The following is a 24,364-nucleotide window of genomic DNA, read 5'->3' as shown; positions in this document are numbered from 1 at the left end:
TGAGTTTCCAGAACACTTCAGCAACTATACAGATCGAAATATCTCTCTACTGAGTTGAATAAATAAAGTCACAATCCTGGAAAATAATTGTATTTACATTAAACAACACGAAGTATTAAGTGGCTCGAGAAACGCCCGGATCTCAGTCCGATTCGTGAAAGAATAATTCAGTCCGGTTTTGTGAACCGGTTCACTGAGATTCGACTCTTTATGAACAATTCGTTCAGTAGTCGGACGTCGCTAGTCTAGTCACGTGATCGACATTGTCTTATTTTTTTTCTCATCGAGCGTTCGGTTGAGCGATGCGATTATTTGCGATATTTTCAAGCCGTAAAAGTGTTTTGTTTCGACGAGTTTATGTTTGTTTTTTAAGTATTTGATATTCATGTAGATGCCGGGATTGAAATAAGAGCAGGAAATCTTTTGAGGAAGTGGAGTGACAGCCCCGCTGTAAATCAAGATGGCAGGTAACGTGCTTTAGTACATTTATTTAAAGCTTTATTAGGCGGTTTAAAGAGAATCGGCTCAGTTATCATTGTTGACTTTAATGACGCGTAATGGCTTTTAAATTTTCCTCTTGTATTTTAGAAGAAAGGTCATGAACCTGGTGAAATGTTAAATGGATTAACACTAGTTGCGAGTTGTGAAGCTAGCAGGACAGACTGGGATATTATAAAAGTAACGTTACTCTGATAAAGAACTACTTCGGCAGGACAATTCATGTTGTATAAATAATTTATGATGGAAATTATATAGCACATTTAAGTATATAATGAAGATAACATTGCTGAGCGGACTGTCAGTTTGTTAGCAGCCTGACCGGGCTCCGGACAACACGTTTCGTTAACTGGTCACCTTTTAAATGCATTTCTAATGTGTCATAACTTAAGAACTGTTTTTATGTTATTGCACACTACGATATAAAAGGTGTTTGGCAGACATCTTCGCCTAGTAAGCGAGTTATTTGATGAAGTCAAACAACCCTGAGTTGACATTTTAGTGAGTTGAAAGCTAACACTTCGATACATGTGTGTGTCAAAACCTATTGAGCAGTCTACCTAAGCAGCACTTGCACTGAAAAGACCTAAAATGCTGTCTAGTAAGGTAGCTTACTAGTATGTTACTAGTCACAGCAGCATGGCTTGCAACTGTCGGCTTATCTACTATACACTTGTCGGTCTCTGATCTTAAGTTTCTGGTTTGTTTCCCCAGGTCTGTCTTTGTATTTTGAAGATGGTCATGATGATTTGGACGACTGTGAGTATACAGAACCCTTCAGCAACTTCACAAATCAATGTCTCTGCATCATTGTGACTAGGTGAATCTTATAAAACCAGGGTTACGTTTCACTCAAAAAAAAATAAAATAAAAAAAAAAAAATAATTTTATATATATATATATATATATATATATATACACACACACACACACACATATAGATAGATAGATAGATATATTTTTGCTTGATGAAGTCTTTTTTTAGGGACCATTAATATTTTAATTTACAATTTATATATATATATATATATATATATATAGATAGATAGATAGATAGATAGATAGATAGATAGATAGATATACAGATATATATTTTGCTTGATGAAGTCTTTTTTTAGGACCATTAATATTTTAATTTAAAATTAGCTTAATTGTAAAGATAATGTCACAACAATAATATCTCAATGGACCTCAAATATGCAATTATTATTATTATTATTTTTTTTTTTTTATTTAATATGTACCTGGCCATGCTTTTAAGATTTTTTTTCCCAATTATTTTTACCCTATATAGTTCTGTAAACTGGCAGAAGCATTTTGCATGTAATGGAATCCCTTTAACTGTTTATGCTGTAAAGTAAATAATTTCTCATTAAACAAATTCCCTCCACTCTGTGTCACTCTGAATGTCTTTTAATAAGATTCCTAGTTTGAATTTAAAAGATCTCGCATTTGATACCACCAGGCTGTACTAACAAACTCAACAGTGATTTATACTCAGTCATTAACTGTCCATATGAATCTGTCTTGCAGTTGGATTTGATGACTATGGTTCAGAGTGTGATGGGATTCGGATAACAGCATTCCTGGATGCAGGCCAGGATAATCTCACGCCTCTGGGCCGGCTGGAGAAATATGCTTTCAGTGAAAACGTCTTCAACAGGTGAGATGTAAAGTGTGTGGTCTGCAGTATAAACGAGTAACTATGAGACATGTTATGTGAGATGGATTTCAGGATGTTTTTTTTTCCTCTGAAATGCAATGCTCAGTGTTTTCTTAGGATTGGTATAATAATGATGTCCATCTTGTAACTGTCACTTGAATATAAGTGAGATTTGATACAGAAAATATGAGGATAACTTTTTTTATGGCAAAGTGGTGTAACATAATTTTAAAAGTTTAAGGGCTTAAAGTGAACCTGATATGACATTGGACCAGAAATACTTAGTAAGGAGCCAAACTTGTCATCATTGAAGAACTTGGCTTAGACTAAACGTTTCTTGGGTGACTTATAATATTTTGGCCTGGACAGATTATAAACATTACTCTGGAAAAATTGTGTAGTCACTTCAAAAAAAAAAAAAAGTTTTGTGCTTATAAATTAAAAAAGCTCTTGTTGTTCTTGATATGTTTGTTTTCAGGCAAATTGTGGCTCGTGGGATGCTGGATGTGCTCCGGGAGTTCAGTGATAATGAAAATGATTTCATCAGCATCATGGAAACGGTTGCCAGGATGTCTGAGGATGGAGGTTTGTATGACTTTTGCCTGTATTTGACTTGTTTGGAATGGTTGAACTGTCTGTAATATTGTAAATGTAATGTGATGTTCCAGAACCGACAGTGCGAGCAGAGCTGATGGAACAGGTACCAAACATTGCCATGTTCCTCCATGAAAATCGGCCCAATTTCCCAGAAGCCTTCTCGCGGTATCTGGTACCTATTGTGGTCCGGTATCTCACAGACCCTAATAACCAGGTGAGTTTTACTTTAAAGGGGTCATATGATGTTGTTAAAAAGAACATTATGTTGTGTATTTGGTGTAATGCAATGTGTTTATGCGGTTTAAAGGGGTCATATGATGCGATTTCAAATTTTCCTTTCTCTTTGGAGTGTTACAAGCTCTTGGTGAATAAAGAAGATCTGTGAAGTTGCAAAGACTAAAGTCTCAAATCCAAAGAGATATTCTTTATAAAAGTTGAGACTCCTCTACGCCCCCCTGAAACGGCTCGTTATAACACGCCCCACATATTTACGTCAGTATGTGGGAAGATTTGCATAACGCCACTCAGATGTCCACGCAAAGAAAGAAGGCGTACCTTTTATTCTCATTGTAGTATTGTTGTTGCCACCGTCACCATGTCGTATAGATGCTGTGTGTTTCACTGTGAAAGCGAAACTACTTTGTTTAGCCTTCCAAAAGAGGACGATATCCGCTTCATCATGCCTGGAGTTGATCCATGCTGGTCGCTGAGGAAATACGTCAACTTTGCACTGTGGATCGCCGAATCAGCTTTCACCATGGACGAAGTATGTGGTCGTCACATGTAGTTACTGCAAGTCCAAGGAACGCTCCTTCGTAGAATCTGCCTGCCGCAGCATTCTCAAGCTGCCCGCCTCTGCTCATTCAAGCCGGCCGCGGCTCACTCAAGGCTGCGGTGTGTGACGCTGTTTCGTTGAGAAAGCGAAACTACTTTGTTTTTGCCTTCTAAAAGAAGACACGACTAAAAATCATGTTTATATCACGTTTATAATGGGTTTTATGTTTATGTCTTGTCGCTCTGGCCGGACAAGGCATCACAATATGTTAAGAGGCATAACATTTCTGTCTCATGCTTGAGGCATTTTGCCAATCACAACGCGCTGGATAGCTGGCCAATCACAGCAGACCTCGCTTTTCAGAGAGACAGTAATGTACAGTATGAGGAAAATAATGTGTTTTTTTTTAACCTTAAACCCCATAAACACATTTCATTACACCAAATACACCAAATAATGTTCTTTTTAGCAGCATCATATGACCCCTTTAAGGTTAAAAAAAACACATTATTTTCCACATACTGTACATTATTGTTGCTTTGTTGCCTTTCTGAAATGCATTGTTTTTTTTTATAAAGCTCATTGTTCTGAAAAGCAAGGTGTACGCAGATTGGCCAGCTATCCAGTGCGTTGTGATTGACCGAATGCCTCAAGCGTGTGACAGAAATGTTATGTCCCTTAACATAAGCCCCTTTCACACTGCACGTTGGTCCCGGAAAATTGCCCTATTGCCTTCTGTGTGAATGCAAATTCACGCAGGATTGATTCCGGTATTGATTCCTGGGTTGGGGACCTAGTAACATTGCGGGGTTCAGTGCTGGGACGAGCTCTGTGTGAACAAAAGCCAGACGACGCCCAGTATCGACTCTTTTAGTGGGTGTTTTGAAGGCAGATCAACGTTTGCGACGAAAAAATATATGCAAACTGTAATGAAGCAGAGATCAGGTAGTTCCTCACTATCCACACTGAAGCTGAGATCGTTCACCAGCTTAAGTGACAGTTAACGTGCCTAGCGTTTTCGACTCGTGCATTACACGTCACATCCTGATGTCACGTGTCATTACTCATTGCTCAAAACTCGCGTTTGAATCACTGGCTAAATTCTTTAAATATAAAACATGTACTTACAGGCTGTGAGTCAGAAGTGCCAGACTGTCCTGGCAAAGTTGGAACTGCCCCACTTTATAGAACAACCTTCGATCACAGACCCATTGTAGGCTAGTCTGCAGGTTCAGGAATCAGTCCTCCATAAAATGCGTCACACACTGCGGGGTTGAGTGAGGAATGGCCGGCGGGTTAGCGAACGGCGCGGACGGTGGACACATATGACGACCCTGGGCTGGACTCCACTTTATCCATGGTGAAAGCCGATCCGGCGATCCACAGTGCGAAGTTGATGTATTTCCTCAGTGACCAGCATGGATCAGCTCCAGGCATGACGAAGCGGATATCGTCCTCTTTTGGAAGGCCAAACAAAGTAGTTTTGCTTTCACAACGAAACACAGCGTCTCTACAACATGGAGGCGACAACAATACTACAGCGAGAATAAATGTTATGCCTTCCCCCAAATGCTCACGCAAAGAAAGGTGTTATGCAAATCTTCCCCTACAGTGACGTAGATGTGTGGGCGTGTTAGAACGAGCCGTTTTAGGAGGGCGTGGACGAGTCTTAACTTTTATAAAGAATATCTCTTTGGGTTTGAGACTTTAGTCTTTGCAACTTTACAAATGTTCTTTAAGCACCAAGATCTTGTAACTCTCCAAAGAGAAAGGAAAAATCGCATCATATGACCCCTTTAAGAAATTGGCTGTTCTTTGAATAATTCTTCTTAATAGGACTAATGATGACAAATATCATTGTTTTTGAGTAGGGATTGGTCAAAGGTGGTCAGCTAGTTAGCCATAACCAACTAGTAAGCACTAGTAAATAAATGTATAACAAAATAAAAAATATATATAATGTTTTACATTTATTATGTGTAATATATATATATATTTTTATTATTTCAAATATATTTAAATTTACATTTTAATTATTTTAAATGTATTATTAATTATAGAGAGGAAAAAGAGATGCATATTTTTTTCGAACTGCTTAGGGGAAAATTTTAAAAACTTGCCAGAGAAGGTTTTGGTTGCTGACTGCATGCTGTGCTTTGACTTTTACTTTCAGTTGTATCTCTAAATTCATCCCTTTTGAAAGCCATCTAAAAAGTTATTTTGTAATAAATGCACAGTAAGTTTCACAAGATCGCTTGAGCAATGGTTCTGTTATTATGCATAATCAGTAGGCTTTTTTCAGTGAAGACTATGAAAATTTTGTGTGGTATTTGGTTTTTTAAATATCTTTCACTTTCATGTTTGGTGTCCATATATGCTTAAGATATATGCATCTGATCAGCTTTAGGTGTTGTATTGATCCTAAAGACCTATTTTACTTGTATATACTGTTTGTGTGTGTGTGTGTGTGTGTGTATATACATATACATTATATATATATATATATATATATATATATATATATATATATATATATATATATATATATATATATATATATGCACACATACATGCATACAAATGCCTCATTTATTCATTCAAAGACCTATTATTCAGTGTTTTTTTTAACACCAATCGTTTAATCGTTCAGTTGTTTTTGCCTGTGCTTTTCCCGCAGGTGCGAAAGACGAGTCAGGCCGCTTTACTGGTGCTACTTGAACAGGGTCTGATGAGTAAGGCAGATATGGAGGGAAAGGTCTGCCCTGTGCTTCTGGAGCTCACTGAACCCAGCAGTGACGATGACTACAAGATCGAAGCAGTTGCGGTGAGTCTTTGTGTTAAAGAGAATGCGCTGCTGATTACTGGAAGTGGAAAATACTCATGGTAAAAATATGTAAACCATGAGCTTTCATAAGACTGAAAAGATAACTTGTTATATTTCCTGTCGTAACCTCATTCCATTTGTGATGGAATGCATATCTGTTTACTGTCTGCATGATACTGTGTTACTGTGTTAATCTTTTGTGGGGTTGGGTTGAACTTTCATGTGTTGATCTTTGGGCTGATGGTGAATAATGTTTTGTTGCAGATCATGTGTAAGCTGGTGAGCATGTTGACTAAAGACACGGTGGAACACCTTTTATTGCTGCGCTTTTGTGAACTCTGCGGTGACGTCAGACTATTTCAAGTCCGCAAGGTACTAATATGATACTCTCAAAACGTGTCATAATTCTTGGATGAGCTTAGAACTGGTTTTTGACATGTCAAGTCTTTGTGGAACATCTTCATAGTTGATGTGATGAACTGTGTTGTGTACGTCTGTGTGTGAAATTCATATGCCAAACATACACTAACAATAACCTTGAGACCAAAAGTAAATCCAAAAATGGCTCAAAAAAGTGAAGTTACTAACAAAAAAAGAAAATTTGTTTGCGGATGCCATTTGTTAATTTCACCAAAGCTACATGTATTCGATCAAAACTACAGTTAAAAGCAATAATATTGCTGTGATTGCAAATCTGAATATTTTTAGCAGTCTTCAGTGTCACTTGATTTTTCCAATATGCTGATCCTTCAGAAATCATTTTAACTTGCTGACCCAAACTTTTGAAAAGTAGTGTATTTCCCTTTGTACAGAAGTGTGGAAATATGAGTCCATGCATAATCATAATTCTAGCAGAATCCTGAGACAACTAACAATCAGAAGAACACAATGGACAGAAATGGCTTCCAAAATCGAGAAATCTGGATACATTGAAGTTGTGTTCTGATACATGCAAATGTTTTTGACTTTTGTCATTCAGAAAACTGCAGTAATAAAGCTCAGGCGTACTCTGTGTAGAAGAAGTTGTGAAGAATGTTAATCTACAAGAAGCAATATTGCTCGCGTTGCTACAGGCTTCTGTTTACAACATAACAGAAGACTCAATTTGGCCTCATTGCAAATGTCTAAACCTTCTATTTTTTTCTCACCATCAGGTTTGTGCTGCAAACTTTGGCGAGTTATGTTCTATTGCTGGCCAGGAAGCCACAGAGAAACTTCTGGTGAGACCTTCTGCGTTCCTCTTGTGCTTGCATTTATAACAAAACTACAGTCGCAGTGGGTCAGAATTAATGCATCTAATTATATCTGAGTGCAAGACCCCCCCAAAAAATGCCTTATAGTCTAAAAAGCCTTTAAGTCTGTTTGTGTCTTTGTGCAGATTTTTGTTGACACGACATGCAAATGTGTTAACCAGCACTCTCTCTTTGTCCTCACCTCAGATGCCAAAGTTTTTCGACCTGTGCTCAGACAGTCTGTGGGGTATTCGGAAAGCCTGTGCCGAGTGCTTCATGGTTGTTTCAAACTGCACTAATCCGGAGGTGCGGCGTACTAAATTGTCCCCCTTGTTCATCAACCTCATTAGTGATCAGTCACGTTGGGTAAGAGCAAAGACACACACACACTAACACTGTGTGCTAACATGCCGTGACTCATCATGTCATTTCTGTCCTCACTGAAAGTGAATGTGGTTATATGGTGTTTAGTATGCTGATGCGGAGTAGGATTTTGGATCCGTGAGATTACGGTCTTTGTTTTTCCACCAGTTTTAGGGATTTCCTTTACTTTACTTTTTTTTTTTTTAAAGGGGAGGGAACATCTGCTTATATTCTTCTCTCGTTTTTTCTTTTCAGGTGCGCCAGGCTGCGTTCCAGTCTCTAGGTCGTTTCATCTCCACGTTTGCCAACCCTTCAATCACAGGATTGCATTTCTGTGAGGATGGAACCCTCCGTGAGATACCGAAGATCTCCTCAGAGAGGTAAATGCACATAGTTTCTGTTACTGTTTGTGATCGGCTGATTGTAGTAGTCTGTTTAATGCTTAATGCTTTTATTCAGCAAGGTTGCATTAAATTGATTAAAAAAATAAAATTATAGTTAACTATAATATATATATTTTTAAATAAATGCTGTTGTTTTGGACTTTTTAATCAAAAGAGAATACTGAAATAAAGGTTTACACAAACCAAAAAAATTAAGCAGCACGTCTGTTTTCAATACTGATAATAAGAAATGTTTCTTGAACAGAAAATCAGTATATTAGAATGATTGCTGAAGGATCATGTGACACTGAAAACTGGAGTAATGATGCAAAAAATTCTGCTTTACATCACTGTAATGAATTGCATTTTAAAATATATTGAAGTAAACATTTTAATAATATTAAACATACTGGTAAAAAAAATGTATGGCCTGAATGCACTGTAAGTCGCTATGGATAAAAGCATCTGCTAAATGCATAAATGTAAATGTAATATTTCATAATATCGCCGTCACAAAATGTAGCCTTCTTTCAAAAACATTAAAAAATCTTGGAGAGCTCAAATGTTTTGAACAGTAGTATAGTTCTTAGTTACTTCTTTATATTGAATACATTTTTGAAACTCTTAGAACAAATTTAATGAATAAATTCTAAATGGACCTCTTCTGTCTTTGTAGCCACGGACACAAAGTGACCACCAGCAACTCCAGTAACAGTCGCAATTCCTCCATTGATGGTTCTCCAGACAGTCTCATTCAGCCCCGTTCAGAGCAGTTACAATCCACTTCAGATCTGACGGGTCCACCATCACATCCTCCAGAAGGCAATTCCTCTGCCCAGCCCAAAGAAGATGGCACCAGCTCGGGCCAACCTACACACTCAGCCCCTTTGTCCCGCCAGCAGATGGACGACTGCACAATGTTTAACTCCTTCAGCTTCTGGAGATCCCCACTACCTGACATCACCCAAGACCTGCAGCTACTACAAGAAGAGGAAAGAGATGAGGTGATAGAGAAACAAGATGAAACCATGAGGGACACGGAAGGTGAGTGGAAGGAAGACGTGCCAAGTTTAGATGCACAAGGCCCAGCCACTAGCTCCCAGATCCAAAAGGTTTTGGACTGTCTTCAGCCTCACCTGGATGATCCTGATGTGCAAGGTGATTGCAAAAAGAGTGCATGTGCTTGCCCTTTTCTAACTAAGGACATAGTTATTAATTTTCCTGTGTGCTTTCCACTCGCAGCTCAAGTGAAGGTGTTGTCTGCTGCGCTGAAAGCTGCCGAACTAGAGAGTCAGAGAGAAGATGCGGATGAGTCTGTGTCAGAGAGTAACAGTTCCACAGGCTCCCCGACATCTGATGAGCTCAGTGCCATGAGCGAACTCTCACTGACAGATGCACAGATCTCAGACTCACCCTCCAGTTCACCAGTGCTGGTAGACGACTCTGAACACAGCAGTGAGGTGAGAGGACGACTTTGTAGTTAACTAAATGTCAAAGAATGTTCTTTTTTTTGTCTCTGAGATAAAAGTAATTTTAGTAATTTACCAATTATAGCTTTTAAAATAAATTATCTTAAATGTTTTTAATGTTTGAAAAAACGAAATTTAATTAGGGTTATAATACTTTAAATGTTTGCAATTATTTATATTATTATTATTATTATTATTATTATTAATTACTGTCAGTACATGTAATTACATTTAATAAAATATTTTCTTTTCATAGCCCTATTAATAATCAATTATAATAATAAATAATAAATGTATCACATATTTTAAATGTTAAAATATGTATTAGATCTTTTTTTAAAAAGTTACAATTAAAGTTTTTATTTCATTGGTATTAATGTAATTTTTATTATTATTATTTATAATAGATATTTAATCAAATTAATTGCATAGCAATATTTGCTGAGAAAAGCCTCAGAGTGAAGAATCTTTTATTGTGGAAAAATACCAATATTCCATGTAATGTGTCAATTAATATGAGGTCATAACAACAATAATGTTGTTTTAAATGGTTTTTACACTGCTGCAATTGTTTGACATGTCATGGCAACTCCATTTTTATGTAAATCTGTTTATGCAAATATCATTCGAAGGAAGTACTGCCACAGTAACTCTACAGTAGAGATTTCATTATACGTGCATTTGTGTTTGTGCACACAGGAGTCAGACCTAATAGAAAATGTGGAAGAGGACAAAGATTCAGACACAGCAAAAACATGTGACGAGGAGAAATCGAAAATACAGGTAATTTATGTAAAATACAAGGATCATATGAAACCGTATCTAAAAAAAGAATTCTTGCATGTTTTAACAAATGAAAATCTACTAACTTTTAACTAGCTTTCCACAATATTCATGACATAAGCGTATCAAATGTCTCCTTTTACAAATAAACAGTCTAAGTCTGACTGATCAGACTAGTTCCCTAACAGTCATTCGTTGTTGTCTCAGAATGTAATTCCACAGCAGTTGCTGGATCAGTATCTGTCCATGACAGACCCCACTCGAGCTCAGACCGTAGACACTGAGATCGCTAAACACTGTGCATTCAGCTTGCCAGGCGTCGCCCTAACGCTGGGCAGACAGAACTGGCACTGCCTCAAAGACACATATGAGACCCTTGCTACAGACGTACAGGTAAAACTTCCTCTTAATCTGTATTACACACACACACACACACACACACACACACACACACACACACACACACACACACACACACACACACACACATATATATATATATATATATATATATATATGCATATATGCTTGCGTGTGTGTGTATATGTATATGTGTATATGTGTGTGTGTATATATATGTATGTATATGTATGTGTACTTTAAAAATGAGGAATAGACACAGTAGCTTCAGTAGTTGTCAAATGAAATGCTATTGAATGTGCTACAGTGGAAGGTGCGGCGGACGCTGGCGTTCTCGATCCATGAGTTGGCAGTGATTCTGGGGGATCAGCTGACTGCAGCTGACCTGGTGCCCATATTTAATTGCTTCCTCAAAGACCTCGATGAGGTGCGGATAGGAGTCCTCAAACACCTGTATGATTTCTTAAAGGTGAGAATAGGAAATTTCCTCAACTCAGAAGACAGAATTTTCAAGCATTTTATACCAAGAGGTTTGAAAATGAATTACTTATACTGAAAAAAAAAAAAGAAATTTTAAGAATTTTAATTAAAGACACAGTTTGTATATTCCTTTTTTTTTTTTCTACCATATTTTTTTTTAGGGATTTTTATGATATGCTAATTTGTTTAGTAGTTTTTATTAATATTTTGAATTTGGTGTGTCGTCTTTCGTAGCTTCTTCATGCCGATAAGCGTCGGGAATATCTGTATCAGCTGCAGGAGTTCATGGTGACGGAAAACAGCAAAAATTGGAGATTCCGATATGAGCTAGCTGAGTATGTGCTACTTTGTTACATGCTTCATCGACAAAGCACCTTTTGTTGTTTTCAAGTGTGATCTCACTCTTGTGGCATTTGTCCGTTTCTGTATTTAGGCAGCTCATCCTGATCATTGAGTTGTACAGCCACAACGATGTCTATGACTACCTCAGACAGATCGCACTTAACCTTTGTTCTGACAAAGTGTCTGAAGTGCGGTGGATCTCCTATAAACTGGTGAGTCATGTGCCCTTCAGCTTGTTGTCAAAAATAGCAACAACATTACAGTGCCTTTCCCTATCTGTATTGTTTAAAGGGGTCATATGATGCAATTTCAAGTTTTCCTTTCTCTTTGGAGTGTTGCGAGCTGTTTGTGAATAGATAAGATCCCTAAAGTTACAAAGACTAAAGTCTCAAACCCAAAGAGATATTCTTTACAAGAGTTAAGACTTTTTCTAAACGCCTCGTTTAAACACGCCCCCATGTCTATGTCACTGTGTGGGACAATTTGCAGAACACCACACAAATGTTCATACAAAGAAAGAAGGTGGAACTTTAATTCTCGCTGTTTCCGCCGCCGCCATCTTGTGGAGACGCTGTGTGTTTCATTGTGAAAGTGAAACTACTTTCTTTGGCCTTCCAAAAGAGGACACAACTAGAAATCAGTGGTTAAGTTGTATTTACAACACTGTTCTAGAACAGTTCAACCCAAATATTCAGATGTGTGCAGCGCTTTTTCTGGAGGACTGTTTCTATAAAGTGGGGCAACTTTGCAAGGACAGTCTGGCTCTTCTGACTCACAGCCTGTAAGTACGTTTTCATATTTAAAGATTTTGCCACTGACGATTCAAACACGAGTTTTGTGCAGTGTTGAGTATCACTTGTTGTTTGTCGTTTCTCCAATCACAAATGCAGACATGGTTTTATGTTCACGCGGCACGATAGCAACACTACACAACACGTAAAAAGACAGTATAAAACTGGATGCAACTGGATGCTGTCCAAACTGGATGCAACAAATGCCTCATTTGTAATGGATTTTATTGGTTTTGTGTCATTTGGTTTTTTGATGGAATCTGGAGCTGTCGGACCCTGCATAGACAGCAATGCAACTGAAATGTTCCCAACTCCAGAAACGTAGCAAGGAGATCTGTGAATTAATCCATGTGACATCAGTGGTTCATCCGCAGTTATACGAAGCTACGAGAATACCTTTTGTGCGCAAAAAAAAAAACCTTTATTCAACACTTTGTCTCCTCTGCATCACCCTGGTGCCATTTTGGAGAATATCTCAGCTGCGTCACGCCGGAACTGTTTCCAACGTTATTGTGATTTGATCTGAACAGAAACAGCGTATCGGCGTGACGCAGCTGAGATATGCTTCGTATAATTACGGATATACCAATGATGTCACATGGATTAATTCACAGATCTCCTTGCTACGTTTCTGGACTTGGGAACATTTCAGTTGCATTGCTGTTTATGCAGGGTCAGACAGCTCCAGATTCCATTGAAAAAAAATCTTAATTTGTGTTCCGAAGATGAACGAATGTCTTACGGGTTTGAAACGACACGAGGGTGAGTAATTAATGACAGAATTTTCATATTTGGGTGAACTAATCCTTCAAACTACATAAACACATTGCATTACACCAAATACACAAAATAATGTTCTTTTTAGCAACGTCATATATGACCCCTTTAAGTTTGTGTTCTGCTTTTAGTAACTCCATTGGGCTGTTTTCAGCCTCTGCTTATAATACAGGTTTCCACCTGGTATTACCATCCACACTTGCACTTAGTGCTGAAGTTTTGTCTTGTGTATGTATGTAGGTGGTGGAGATCCTGCAGAAATTATATGCCTGTGAAGCTCATGATCTGGGTCTGAATTTCAGTAATGAACTCATTATGAGATTCTGCCACTGTACCAAATGGGTCGGACGTCAGGCATTTGCATTCATTTGCCAGGTAATATTTATATCAGATTTTTACAGTAGTCACACCATCTTTACATTATTTGATTTAGCACAGTAGTTTTTTTTTTTTACTCCTTTCATTCATAATCCCAGTATCTGAGCAAGAGAACCAAAGTCTGACATTGAGGGATCTTGAATGTTAAATCTATCATGATATATCTAAAAAATTTGTGTGAGAGTGATTAATTCATTTCTTGTGTTTCCAGGCCATTGTGGAGGAGGACTGTATGCCCATGGACCAGTTTGCACAGCACCTTCTACCCAGTCTGCTCAGCCTCTCATCAGATCCTGTACCCAATGTACGTGTGCTGGTGGCCAAGGCGTTACAGCAGAGCGTGTTGGAAAAAAGTAAGACACACTAACACACTTCATAAAAACGTTAGAGGATGCATGCATTACAGGATGTTGATGTAGACTCATGCCTTCTTCATTAGGCCCTCCAAATTAAATTAATGGACAAAATATATATAAGCAATATCCTGCACTGCGCACATAGTTATTTTTATACAGTGAAATGCTTTCTAGAATGATAATGTCCAAAGTGCAAGCTGTCAAGTAAAGGCCATTGGCTGTTTTGAGTGTTTTGTGGTTTAGTTTTACATTTTTTTATGTTTATTTATTAATTTATTTATTATAGTTTATTTGAATTTTTTGTAAGCTAGCGACCACTTAACTTAACTGTCACCATTAGTAGCCCAAAAAATAAAACGCTTTCCTAAACATGAATTTAGTGTAAGTGTCACTGCTGTTCTGATCACCTATGTCTGTGCTCTGATCTCAGCGTACTTCAAGGACCCAGGCAGTGCTTACTCAGATGAGCTGGAAGAGGCTCTGTCTGAGCTGAGGATGGACAAGGACAGGGACGTGCGGTTCTTCGCCACACTGGATCCCAACAGAAATGTCATGGACACAGCAGCGCTAATTTAGCACCATGTACTACCCGCACACATGAACAGGCACCAGCAGGAACAACACTAAATGGATTCACAGACAAGTGTTTACAAATAGGAACTACTGACCTTCACACACACACAGTGTATCCCTGTCCTGTCCTAATACGCTCCACATTTGACAGTGCATGCATATATTATGCATTTATACACAAAACAGGCCTCATTTAAAAAATGTTTCACATGATATTAGCTAAATCTAAAATTGGATCCTTAAAATATGCAAATGCATGCGTATTTATGGTAGTACAACTAATACAGCCTTGCAAAATAATTTTCCACATGCAGTGGTTTTTACCATTTAGATTTTTAAATTGTGAGATTGCCTTGTCAAGCAATTAAAAATGAATGCAAAACAATACTTTTTACACATGAGGACTACTCAGACTCTCACTTACAAAGCCTCACTTTAACCACCCAAACACACACACACACACATCTCCAAACACAGAACAACCATCTCACCTCTCTGAATGGTGCAAGATTTTATTTGCACCTTTGCGGCAGCAGAAAGTATTTGAAGACACAAGCCGCATCTCAACAGCGGATTGTCGTCCTCATCAGACCGTTCAGATGCTACCAGCTGCCCCTCCAAAGCTAACTGTACATTTGTAAGATTTCTTTTTTTTTTTCATTTTCTTGTGGATTTCTTAAAACAAAAAGGACTAAGAAGACATGAGCAGACTGACAAAGTGAAGTGCTACTAACTCAGGGAGACCTGATATTCAGATTTTTTAAAGCTGCAATGCTGCAAAATGGTATCGAGCTGAGCCCAAGTGATGCTGCAGAACTGTTGCTGCGTTTACCTGACCCTCAGGATTGTTGTGGGAAACGGGGTTTAGAAACTGCAAATGAGCACATTTTTGCAGCCCAGGAGCCAAAAACCTCCCTCTCTTTTTGCGCAATCCTTTTGTAGCTCACAATTTGCTATTGTCTTTCAATACTGACATTTTAATGTACATGTTTTTTCTGCGTGTTTTGAGTGTGATCCAGTCATACGTAAACGTAACCTCCTCGTCTTCCCTGATTGGTGGAGAGCGGTTTTATTTTTTCCCCCCACAGTTTTATAAATAAAAGGGGCCAGTATTTTAGAGAGGTGTCAGAAGTTGCTTTCCAGGCAACCTTTACAGCCACTAGATGACATATAGACACTGGACAACCAAAATTGTCAGACTGGTCCGGTCTTAGAAATTACGTTAAAACAATAAAATCTCGATAGGTTAATTCTGAGTTAAGAGGGCGCTGCTTGGTTGTCTGTGGAAAACGCCAAAGCAAGCACACTGTTTAGTCGGATTTGCACTAGTTAATCAAAGCACACCATGATTCGTCTCATTCTGACAATTCCCAAAATTGCTTTCAAATAAATAAGCTATTGTGTTCTTGAAGTTGATATAATGGGCCATCCGTTTTTAAAAGCATGGTTGTGCTGCTCTTGGCATCGGTTAACTCGCGTCTAGCTGCTGATTGGTTATCAGTATGCCTGTTTTTATGGTTTATATATTTAAATTAGGAGGACCGGACCCAAATCAGTACGTAAGGGCAAACTTTGCCAAGAGCACTTTACTATTCATTAAGGGTTCAGTGGAAAGAAGATTGCAGGTCCTGGTTTTATACAGTATATATAATGATAAATAAATAAATGTGATAAACCGGATAAATCATGATAAATCAGTGGTTCAGATTTCTTTTTTCTTTTTTTAATAAGGCAACTTTCTTGACCAAACTCAAGTGGTGCTTGAATCCGGTGCATTTATTCTCTCAGATGTGAACATGGAATGTTTATGGATTGTGTATATGGAATTGTAAAAAAAAAAAAAAAAAGGTTTAGTTTAGCTCTGAAATACAACCTGTGATCAAATTGATATATGATTTTTACTGATGATATCTACAGGAGTCGAGGCCAGTCTTTTTTTTTATATATATATATATATATATATATATGGCGATATTTGGTTTGGAATTGTATAATGGGGAAGTTGTTTTCCTTATGTTCCCATGTGTTTGTGTGTCTGCATGCATCTGTGTGTGGCTGTGGGTCCTTTCCGTTTCCTTGTTTCTTTTTTCCCATATGGACCATGTTGAAAGTAGAAAGATATTTTGTTAGATTATATTTCCCCCAATAAATTCTCCTGTGTGATTTACTGAGGCACTAAAATCACTGATATGTCAACTAAACCACTTCATCTGTCTGCATATGTTCTGATCAACTAGTTTTCTTGTAATGTTACAATATTAAGAAACAAGCATCTGATTTGATTCTTTTGGAGCGTTTTATTCTTCTCAATGTTTCATGTTCACAGATTTTATATCCTAACCTTTGAGGTTACAACCTTTGTAATTTTCTGGGCATCTCTTTTAAATACATTGTATGTATTGTTATTTTTAGTATTCATTAATTAAAATAATATAAATTTAAAATCGTTTCTCAGTTTTGGCTTTTATGAAGACAATTTAGCCAGAAATTACTAAATCAAGTGATTCTTGAGCATCTTACATATGTTTGTAAGAGCATGTTTGTAATATTTGAAGTACAGCTAACATTTGCTATAGATTTTGTGTGTGTGTGTGTGTGTGTATATATATATATATATATATATGTATATATATGTATGTATAGATATGTATGTATATATATGTATGTATATATGTATGTATATATATATGTATGTATATATGTATATATATGTATATATATATATATATGTATATATATATATTATGTGTGTATATATATATATTTATTTATTTATTTATTTATTTTTTAATTTTTCTTCTTTTCGTAAATATATATTGTATACCTTCATTAGACTTTTGTTTTGAGAGAGATTTCACTTCCGGTTCGCCTTTTTCGGTCCTTTTTCCTGCCTCCCGTTCAAGATGGTGAGTCTTGAGCCTTCGCGATTGATAAGTGAATATGTTTTAGAATATGAAATCTCCTTTATATACTCAAGAAAACTTTGCGATCACTAAGTTTAGTTAGTGAAGTATGTAACTGTATGAGATGTGGGCATTCTATCGGATTGTTAGACAGTTTTAGTAAGGCGTTTGTGGAGATGGCTAGCATGTGCTGTCTCTGCTGTAGCACGCGGCATTGACAGGCCTGCTACTCTGTGTTTATGGAGTCAAATACGTCCCTTTAATGCTTATTATCGCCATTAGTAATTCAAGGTACTGATGCAGGGTGTGGTATAGTCGTTATTTAGCGTATATATCAAGACCCTCAGCCTGTCATCAGTGCTCGAGTGTAAACTGTGCTGACATGAAGATCGATGCATCTAACGGTGCTTTCTAGTATCATATAATTGCTATTTATTTTGATTAGTACAACAACCAAAAACGTCTCTTCTTTGGAAATATGAAGATATGTATGTGGTTCCCATAGTAATGGAACATCCCGACACATTTTAGGAAAACATGATTTTCGAAATCATGAAAAAATGATGTCGTTAAGTGGTTCCCATCCTGGAAGTACACTTTTTGGACATTTTAAAATGTTCGTTTCTTGATTATTATTAATCCGTTCAAATTTCCAAATCAAAATTTAAATTGAAAGTGGTTCCCATGGTAATGGAAATTCTGGAAATATAATTTTTTGGAAATGTATAATTCTCGTTATTATGGGAACCACACAGATTTTTAATTGGATACATTTAGGAAATTTTACAGTTGTGATTTCCTTATTTCCAGAATTTCCATTGCTATGCGAACTGCATACAGAGCTAAAATTTTATTTTATTTTTACATTTTGGAAAAATTTAATTTTCTGATAAATTAAAAGAAGTAATAATCTTAATTTTAGTTTAAACAAGAAATGGCTCTCCTGGAGTAGAATTTGTATAAAAAATAAAATGATTAAATTATTCAAAAACAACTGGAAAAATGTTTGGTCAGAAGGTGTAGGATGTTAAATTATGATCTCTACTCTTAATTATTAAAGTATTTCCATTTTTACATGACAGACTAAGAAGAGAAGGAACAACGGACGTGCAAAGAAGGGCCGTGGTCATGTCCAGCCCATCCGCTGCACCAACTGTGCCCGCTGTGTTCCCAAGGACAAGGCCATCAAGAAGTTTGTCATCAGGAACATCGTGGAAGCCGCTGCTGTGAGGGACATCTCAGAAGCTAGTGTGTTTGACTGTAAGTGACCGCTTTATCTACCAAAACATTGTCAAAGTCTTAGTGTGCGCTCTTCCATATAATCTTTAATATAATCCTTGTCACTCCTCCTGTGTAGCATACGTATTGCCCAAGCTGTACGTGAAGCTGCATTACTGTGTAAGCTGTGCCATCCACAGCAAGGTGGTGCGAAACAGATCCCGGGAGGCCCGCAAGGACCGAACACCCCCTCCCCGATTCAGGCCTAGTGTAAGTACACTGAAATGCTGTTGCTGGCTAATCTATAATAATTAGTAGGGTTACAGTGCATGCATTGTATTATGTTGTTACTTGGTGTTTATTTGCATGTCATCTTGTCTGTTTTTTTTTTTCTCTTTTTCTTGCAGGGTGCTGCACCCAGAGCTCCTGCAAAGCCCATGTGAAGCAAATCAACTGTCACGTTCTGTGCATTTTTATGCAGAAAAATAAAAAAAATTCTAAAACAGTTCCTGGTGTTTCATTGTTTTGATTGTTGCTGCATGATGGTTTGAGTGCATTTGTTACTGCTGTGTAGTTTGAGTTTGGTGCTCTTGTCAAATTTAATTCTAAATCCTTCATTTTTTCTATCTTATCAAACTTAATTTCTATCATAATAGGTGAAACTATCTTCAATATTATTTTACATCAATATTTTTTGAGTTTGGTCATAATAGTAAATTAATTAATATTAGCAATCACTGTTAAAACATTGTTTTATGTATTTTTCATAGCACTTAAAATATATTCAAATATTAATTTTCTCAAATAAAAACAACTCCAAGGAATAACAGGGTTCTTTTAATACTCATTTTAATACAGTTAACATTTCACCTGTATGAATTATAGCAGAAGTGTTTAATAATAACTACATTATATGAAATAAATGTACTAAAAATCAATCAGCTGAAGATTTAAAATACTTCATATCATGAATAAATATCCTTCTTGCTAGTTTAAATCAATTATAATACAAGTACAGGACAGAATCCATGTTTTGATCATAAAACTATGCATAAGGAAACACTATACTATTATAAGTACAAAGTTCATGTTTTGTACAGCAGCACCGCAGTCAAGCAGAGTATCTCATAATCTGAAGATCGTGACTTCAAGGTTGGCTTGTCTGCATATAACAAATAATATACCCATATATTATATAAATATTTGCATGTGTTAGTGCACATACCTGCATCCAAACAGCTATGGCCACTCTTAGACAGAAAGGTGCAGTTATGAAAGTCTAATATCTGTAAATGGGTTCATTAAATCAATTAAATTGTCCCAAATAAAGAATAAATACAGTTAAAATAAGTAAAGAAATTACAGAATAACATTACATTTTTGTTATGAGAGTATTTTAAAGAAATGGTACAGCAGTGTTTTTATCAGCATCGTGTAGCACTATTGTACTTCTGCCATCTGTTACTAGGATTTTGAAAAGTGCTGAGTGTCACTAAGTCCCAGTGATCTCTTTAGTGAGGTGCGAGATCATAATCAGCCTGCCGTATTCAGTCAGACGCACAGCAGCCTCGACCAGGACAATGGAAATGAACCAACTTGATTAAAATGGCTACAGTTAATTAGTTTCATTCAAATCATTTAAATAAGGTGTCCTTGTAAACTTGAGGTATTAAAAAGAGACTGAAAACTAATTAAGCTGCTGCCAGTTCAGATACTCAAGGCTTTATTCTTCAGCTGTGCCCAGGGAAGACTAAAAAAAGACGACGCACCGAGAAGAGGCCAGTCTCCACAAGTTGGAAACTTCATTACAAAAGCAATTTTCAAAGGCCTGACATTTTAAGAGCATTAAGCAGGATGGCAGAAGGTGACGGAGCTGTGGAGACACAGGAGATGGAGACACAGGAGATAAACAGTGATGAGGAAGCCCTCCTCCATTTTGGCAAATACAGCGAGGCTCGGGCCGCAGTGCCATGGGAGCAACGCACATTCAAAGACAAGGTGCTCTACCACGTTGATCGGATCTTCCTAGGCTTTCTTGCACTCTTTTTGCTGGTACTCATAGGAGATTTCCTGTATAAGATCTGGTATGTGACCAGCGGGAGGAAAACCCTGGAGTTTATTCTGGAAATTGTGTCGTACCTCTTTACACAAGAAAAGGATGAAGAGCTAATAGAACTTTAGACGTTTCTGAAATTCACATCTGTTTTCCTTGATTGCTTTCTGCATCAAGATGGAACTGAAACTGAATTTAATTCTAGGACCCTTTCAATAAAGTATAAAAGGTTTTGTTAATGACCTGTACAACTGTGAAATCTGTTTAATCATGAGTCAGTGTTTGAGATTTTGAGGTTTTGTTCCTGTGAATAAAATGCTTCTAGATCTATTCATTTTGTATTCTTTTAATGTGGTTATGTCAGGAGCTGCTTGTTTTACTTCAGGTAGCTGCTGTTCTAATATTTGGCTATGATGTGTCATGAATTACATGATCATGGCATTAAATTACATTAAATGGCATCAAAAGTGACAAAAGCCCAAATAATAGAAATGACCTTTTCACTACTACCTTTTTAGTTTTATACTGTCGTTTTTAAAATATTTAGGTGTTTTCAATCATATTTGAAAGTCTCTATTCACTATGAGCTGCTGCTGAATGTGTAGCTATTAGCTAAATAAATTTAGACTTAAAATGTTATAATTTAGAATATAGCTAACAAACCACAACTATTAGGAAAATTTTTAATTTTATTTATTAAACAAGTTTGACATAAATTGATAGCATTGGGTATTTTATTTTTTTTATTTTTTTTTTAATTTTACTCGAACAATAGCACAATATTTTATCAAGAAACAAAATTCAAAAAGAAGAAAAGGAAAATAATAATAAAAAAATTATTAGATTAAAAAAAAAATTACAACAAATAAAAGTTGCCAGGGGGAGGTAAGTATTACAATACAAGATATACATACATACACGTATAGGCTACATATATATAAAAATAAAAAATATATATATTATAAAGTTAATAAGCTTTCAAAGTACTTATAGCTTTCTTCTTCAAAGTGTCTCTGATGTTGTCAATATATATATATATATACATATTTCAGTCAACAAAACCATAAACTTGGGTTTGTTGTTGGTAAATTTACACTTATGAATGTGAAGTTTGGTCAACATTATAAGTAAATCATGGCTGTCACACTCATTGACAGCACGCCATGAACGAGGAAAAAATAGCAGCCAATCAATGTTTGCCATTTTGACAGGACGCATGATGCAGCCAATCAGATCATCGCATACTGCGACGTTCTTCAGCTCTTTCCCTCTACTCGTCCTCTCTTTTCCGGAAATTGCAGCGTGACCGACGTTTCGTGTCTTTCGCAGACTTAAAGTATGTTTTTATTGACATTTTACCTCTAAATCTCGCTCTGACGTGTCGTTTATATGTTTAAATGGTCAAAGTATGTTTAGGTAGTATGTGTGATGAAAACTCCGCTGTATTTCCCCTTCTGTAAGCACATGCAATGTGATATTGCCATACTCCATTTTGTGTCCTCGCGCTCCAGAATAGAAATATGGCAGGAAATAAATATTATTAATAACAGAATAAGTCGTGAGGGGCTGAAACATGTTCTGTTTATTTGATTTACATTTTAAAATGTAAAGGTCTCTAACCCTTAACAAAGCACACGCTTGATAAACCTAATCAGCTGCTTGATGTGAAGCTCAGTCCTGATTTGGAGAGTTACTTTCAATCTCTTTCATAATTTATTAGTTCAATTGATATCTTAGGTTAAAACTTTTTTTTTTTTTTTTTTTAAATATAGTATTCTTAGTGAGACCAATTTAGACAGTCTTGAGTTTTTTCACCTATTGGAGCTGCTTTTGGTATATATTTAAATATTAAATAAAATGTTATTATAATATAATTTAATATTATAAATATTTACATTTTAAACATGTTTTAACATGTATAAAAAATTATAATATTTTTTGTCAATATTATTATATATTTCATCAAAATTCTTCAGATCATATGAATGGAAGATAACTAAACAAACCCATTAATCTTCTTTTCTAGAATGCGTTACGTGGCCGCTTACCTGTTGGCTGTTCTGGGTGGCAACAGCAACCCATCTGCCAAAGACATCAAGAACATCCTGGGGAGTGTTGGGATCGAGGCTGATGATGAGCGTCTTAACAAGGTGGATCCTGGGTCGAGTAAACCTGTTTTTAAATCTTCAATCTTTTTTTTAACAGTTGTTTTAAAGTTAAATTTTTCTGCCTTACAACCATTAACCATATTAAATAAATATCTTGGGTATATTCTATTAATATTATTAGTTATTATAAGGAATGCAATATAGTTCTGATGGTTTTGCGCATGCAGCTCTGTTGCCCTTGTTTCCTTGTTCTTAATCAGTAAGATGGATGCTCACATAATGCAGCTAATTCCCCAAATGAGTCAACCTCGCTGTTTTTGTTGTTACTCAACAGGTCATCAGTGAACTGAATGGCAAAGACATCAATGAAGTCATGAATGCCGGTAAGGCTGCATTGCCTTTACAGTTTGACCTACATAATATTTAAATCATGTGAGCTATGAGTTCTTCATAAGTCTCACTTTGTTGTTTTACTTTTGTTTTCCCACAGGCCTCTCTAAGTTGGCCTCCGTTCCAGCGGGTGGTGCGGTGGCGGTCTCTGCCGCTGCTGCTGGTGGTGGTGGGGCCGCTCCTGCTGGGGAAGCACCTGCAGGTGGGTACTTTAGTTAACCTGCTACCAAGGTTGTTATAGAAAACTTAAATCGTTAAAAAAAAAAAAAAAAAAAAAAGTAAAACCAAAAAAACTAAAAAAATTCTCATTTTCATTTAGTTTAACTTGATTTACTAAAATAACTAAAGCTAAAACTGACATTAAAAAAAAAGACAAATACACATCAAAATGAATAAAATTTTAACTAACATAAAAAACAGCAAATATAAAAACTAATAAAACTATAATAGTATCTAATGATAAAAAATAGCACTGCCTCATTCCATTTTATTCAAGGTTGATGACAAGTTCTACTGAAAAATATGTATATTTTTAATTCAGTATCATTGTTTAGTTTTCCAGTTAGCTAAATGTCCCCTTGCACAATTTTTGGAGTTATTTCCTGGTGTGAATGACCTGTTTTTCAGTAGTAGCTGAATGTCACACTGATTGGTTTGTAATGGATCTGATCAGATCGTAACATTCCTTCAGCAGTCCAAACTTTAATTATAGGCAGGCTGATTGTGTTTGAAGCAAGCGTGTAATTGTGATTTCACATTTGCATGTTTACTTTTCAGCGGAAGAGAAAAAGGAAGAGAAGAAGGAAGAATCTGAGGAGTCTGATGAAGACATGGGCTTTGGCCTCTTTGATTAATCTTTCTTTTGTACCTGTAAAAATACAATAAAAAAGGAAAATGTTTGTGTTTAAAGATGCCTTTTATGATTATTTGTCTGGAAAATGGTAAATTCTGTTTATTTATTTGTAATATAAAGGCATGTTGCGAGAATTCACAATTAAAAAGTCAAATGTCAAGTTGGAATTGCTTTTAATTGTTTTACACTATGGAA

At 36.4% G+C, this 24,364-nt stretch overlaps 3 protein-coding genes across 3 annotated transcripts; all 3 read left to right on the top strand.

Moving 5' to 3' along the window:
* Positions 1–230: 230 nt before the first annotated feature.
* LOC109091572 (serine/threonine-protein phosphatase 4 regulatory subunit 1-like) lies at positions 231–16,811 on the top strand. The gene is made up of 20 exons (XM_042758876.1): positions 231–467; positions 1,213–1,257; positions 2,032–2,161; positions 2,640–2,746; positions 2,830–2,972; positions 6,211–6,357; positions 6,622–6,729; positions 7,512–7,577; positions 7,797–7,955; positions 8,208–8,332; positions 9,012–9,493; positions 9,578–9,795; positions 10,504–10,587; positions 10,795–10,980; positions 11,255–11,416; positions 11,662–11,762; positions 11,861–11,981; positions 13,578–13,712; positions 13,927–14,068; positions 14,502–16,811. The coding sequence occupies exons 1-20, from the start codon at positions 461–463 to the stop codon at positions 14,645–14,647; spliced, it is 2,814 nt and encodes a 937-aa protein (XP_042614810.1). The 5' UTR covers positions 231–460; the 3' UTR covers positions 14,648–16,811.
* Positions 16,812–17,457: 646 nt separating this feature from the next.
* On the top strand, positions 17,458–19,270 carry LOC109091597 (40S ribosomal protein S26). The gene is made up of 4 exons (XM_019105379.2): positions 17,458–17,550; positions 18,630–18,807; positions 18,905–19,035; positions 19,173–19,270. Exons 1-4 carry the CDS (start codon positions 17,548–17,550, stop codon positions 19,206–19,208), a joined length of 348 nt encoding a protein of 115 aa, XP_018960924.1. The 5' UTR covers positions 17,458–17,547; the 3' UTR covers positions 19,209–19,270.
* A 2,730-nt stretch (positions 19,271–22,000) lies between these two features.
* On the top strand, positions 22,001–24,225 carry rplp2 (ribosomal protein, large P2). The gene is made up of 5 exons (XM_019105377.2): positions 22,001–22,154; positions 22,845–22,968; positions 23,261–23,309; positions 23,417–23,518; positions 24,094–24,225. Exons 2-5 carry the CDS (start codon positions 22,846–22,848, stop codon positions 24,168–24,170), a joined length of 351 nt encoding a protein of 116 aa, XP_018960922.1. The 5' UTR covers positions 22,001–22,154; position 22,845; the 3' UTR covers positions 24,171–24,225.
* The last annotated feature ends 139 nt before the right edge of the window (positions 24,226–24,364 follow it).

The sequence above is a fragment of the Cyprinus carpio genome, chromosome A6 (genome assembly GCF_018340385.1).
Source record: "Cyprinus carpio isolate SPL01 chromosome A6, ASM1834038v1, whole genome shotgun sequence".
In the NCBI taxonomy this organism is placed as follows: domain Eukaryota; kingdom Metazoa; phylum Chordata; class Actinopteri; order Cypriniformes; family Cyprinidae; genus Cyprinus; species Cyprinus carpio.
This window is presented reverse-complemented; position numbering and strand designations above follow the sequence as displayed.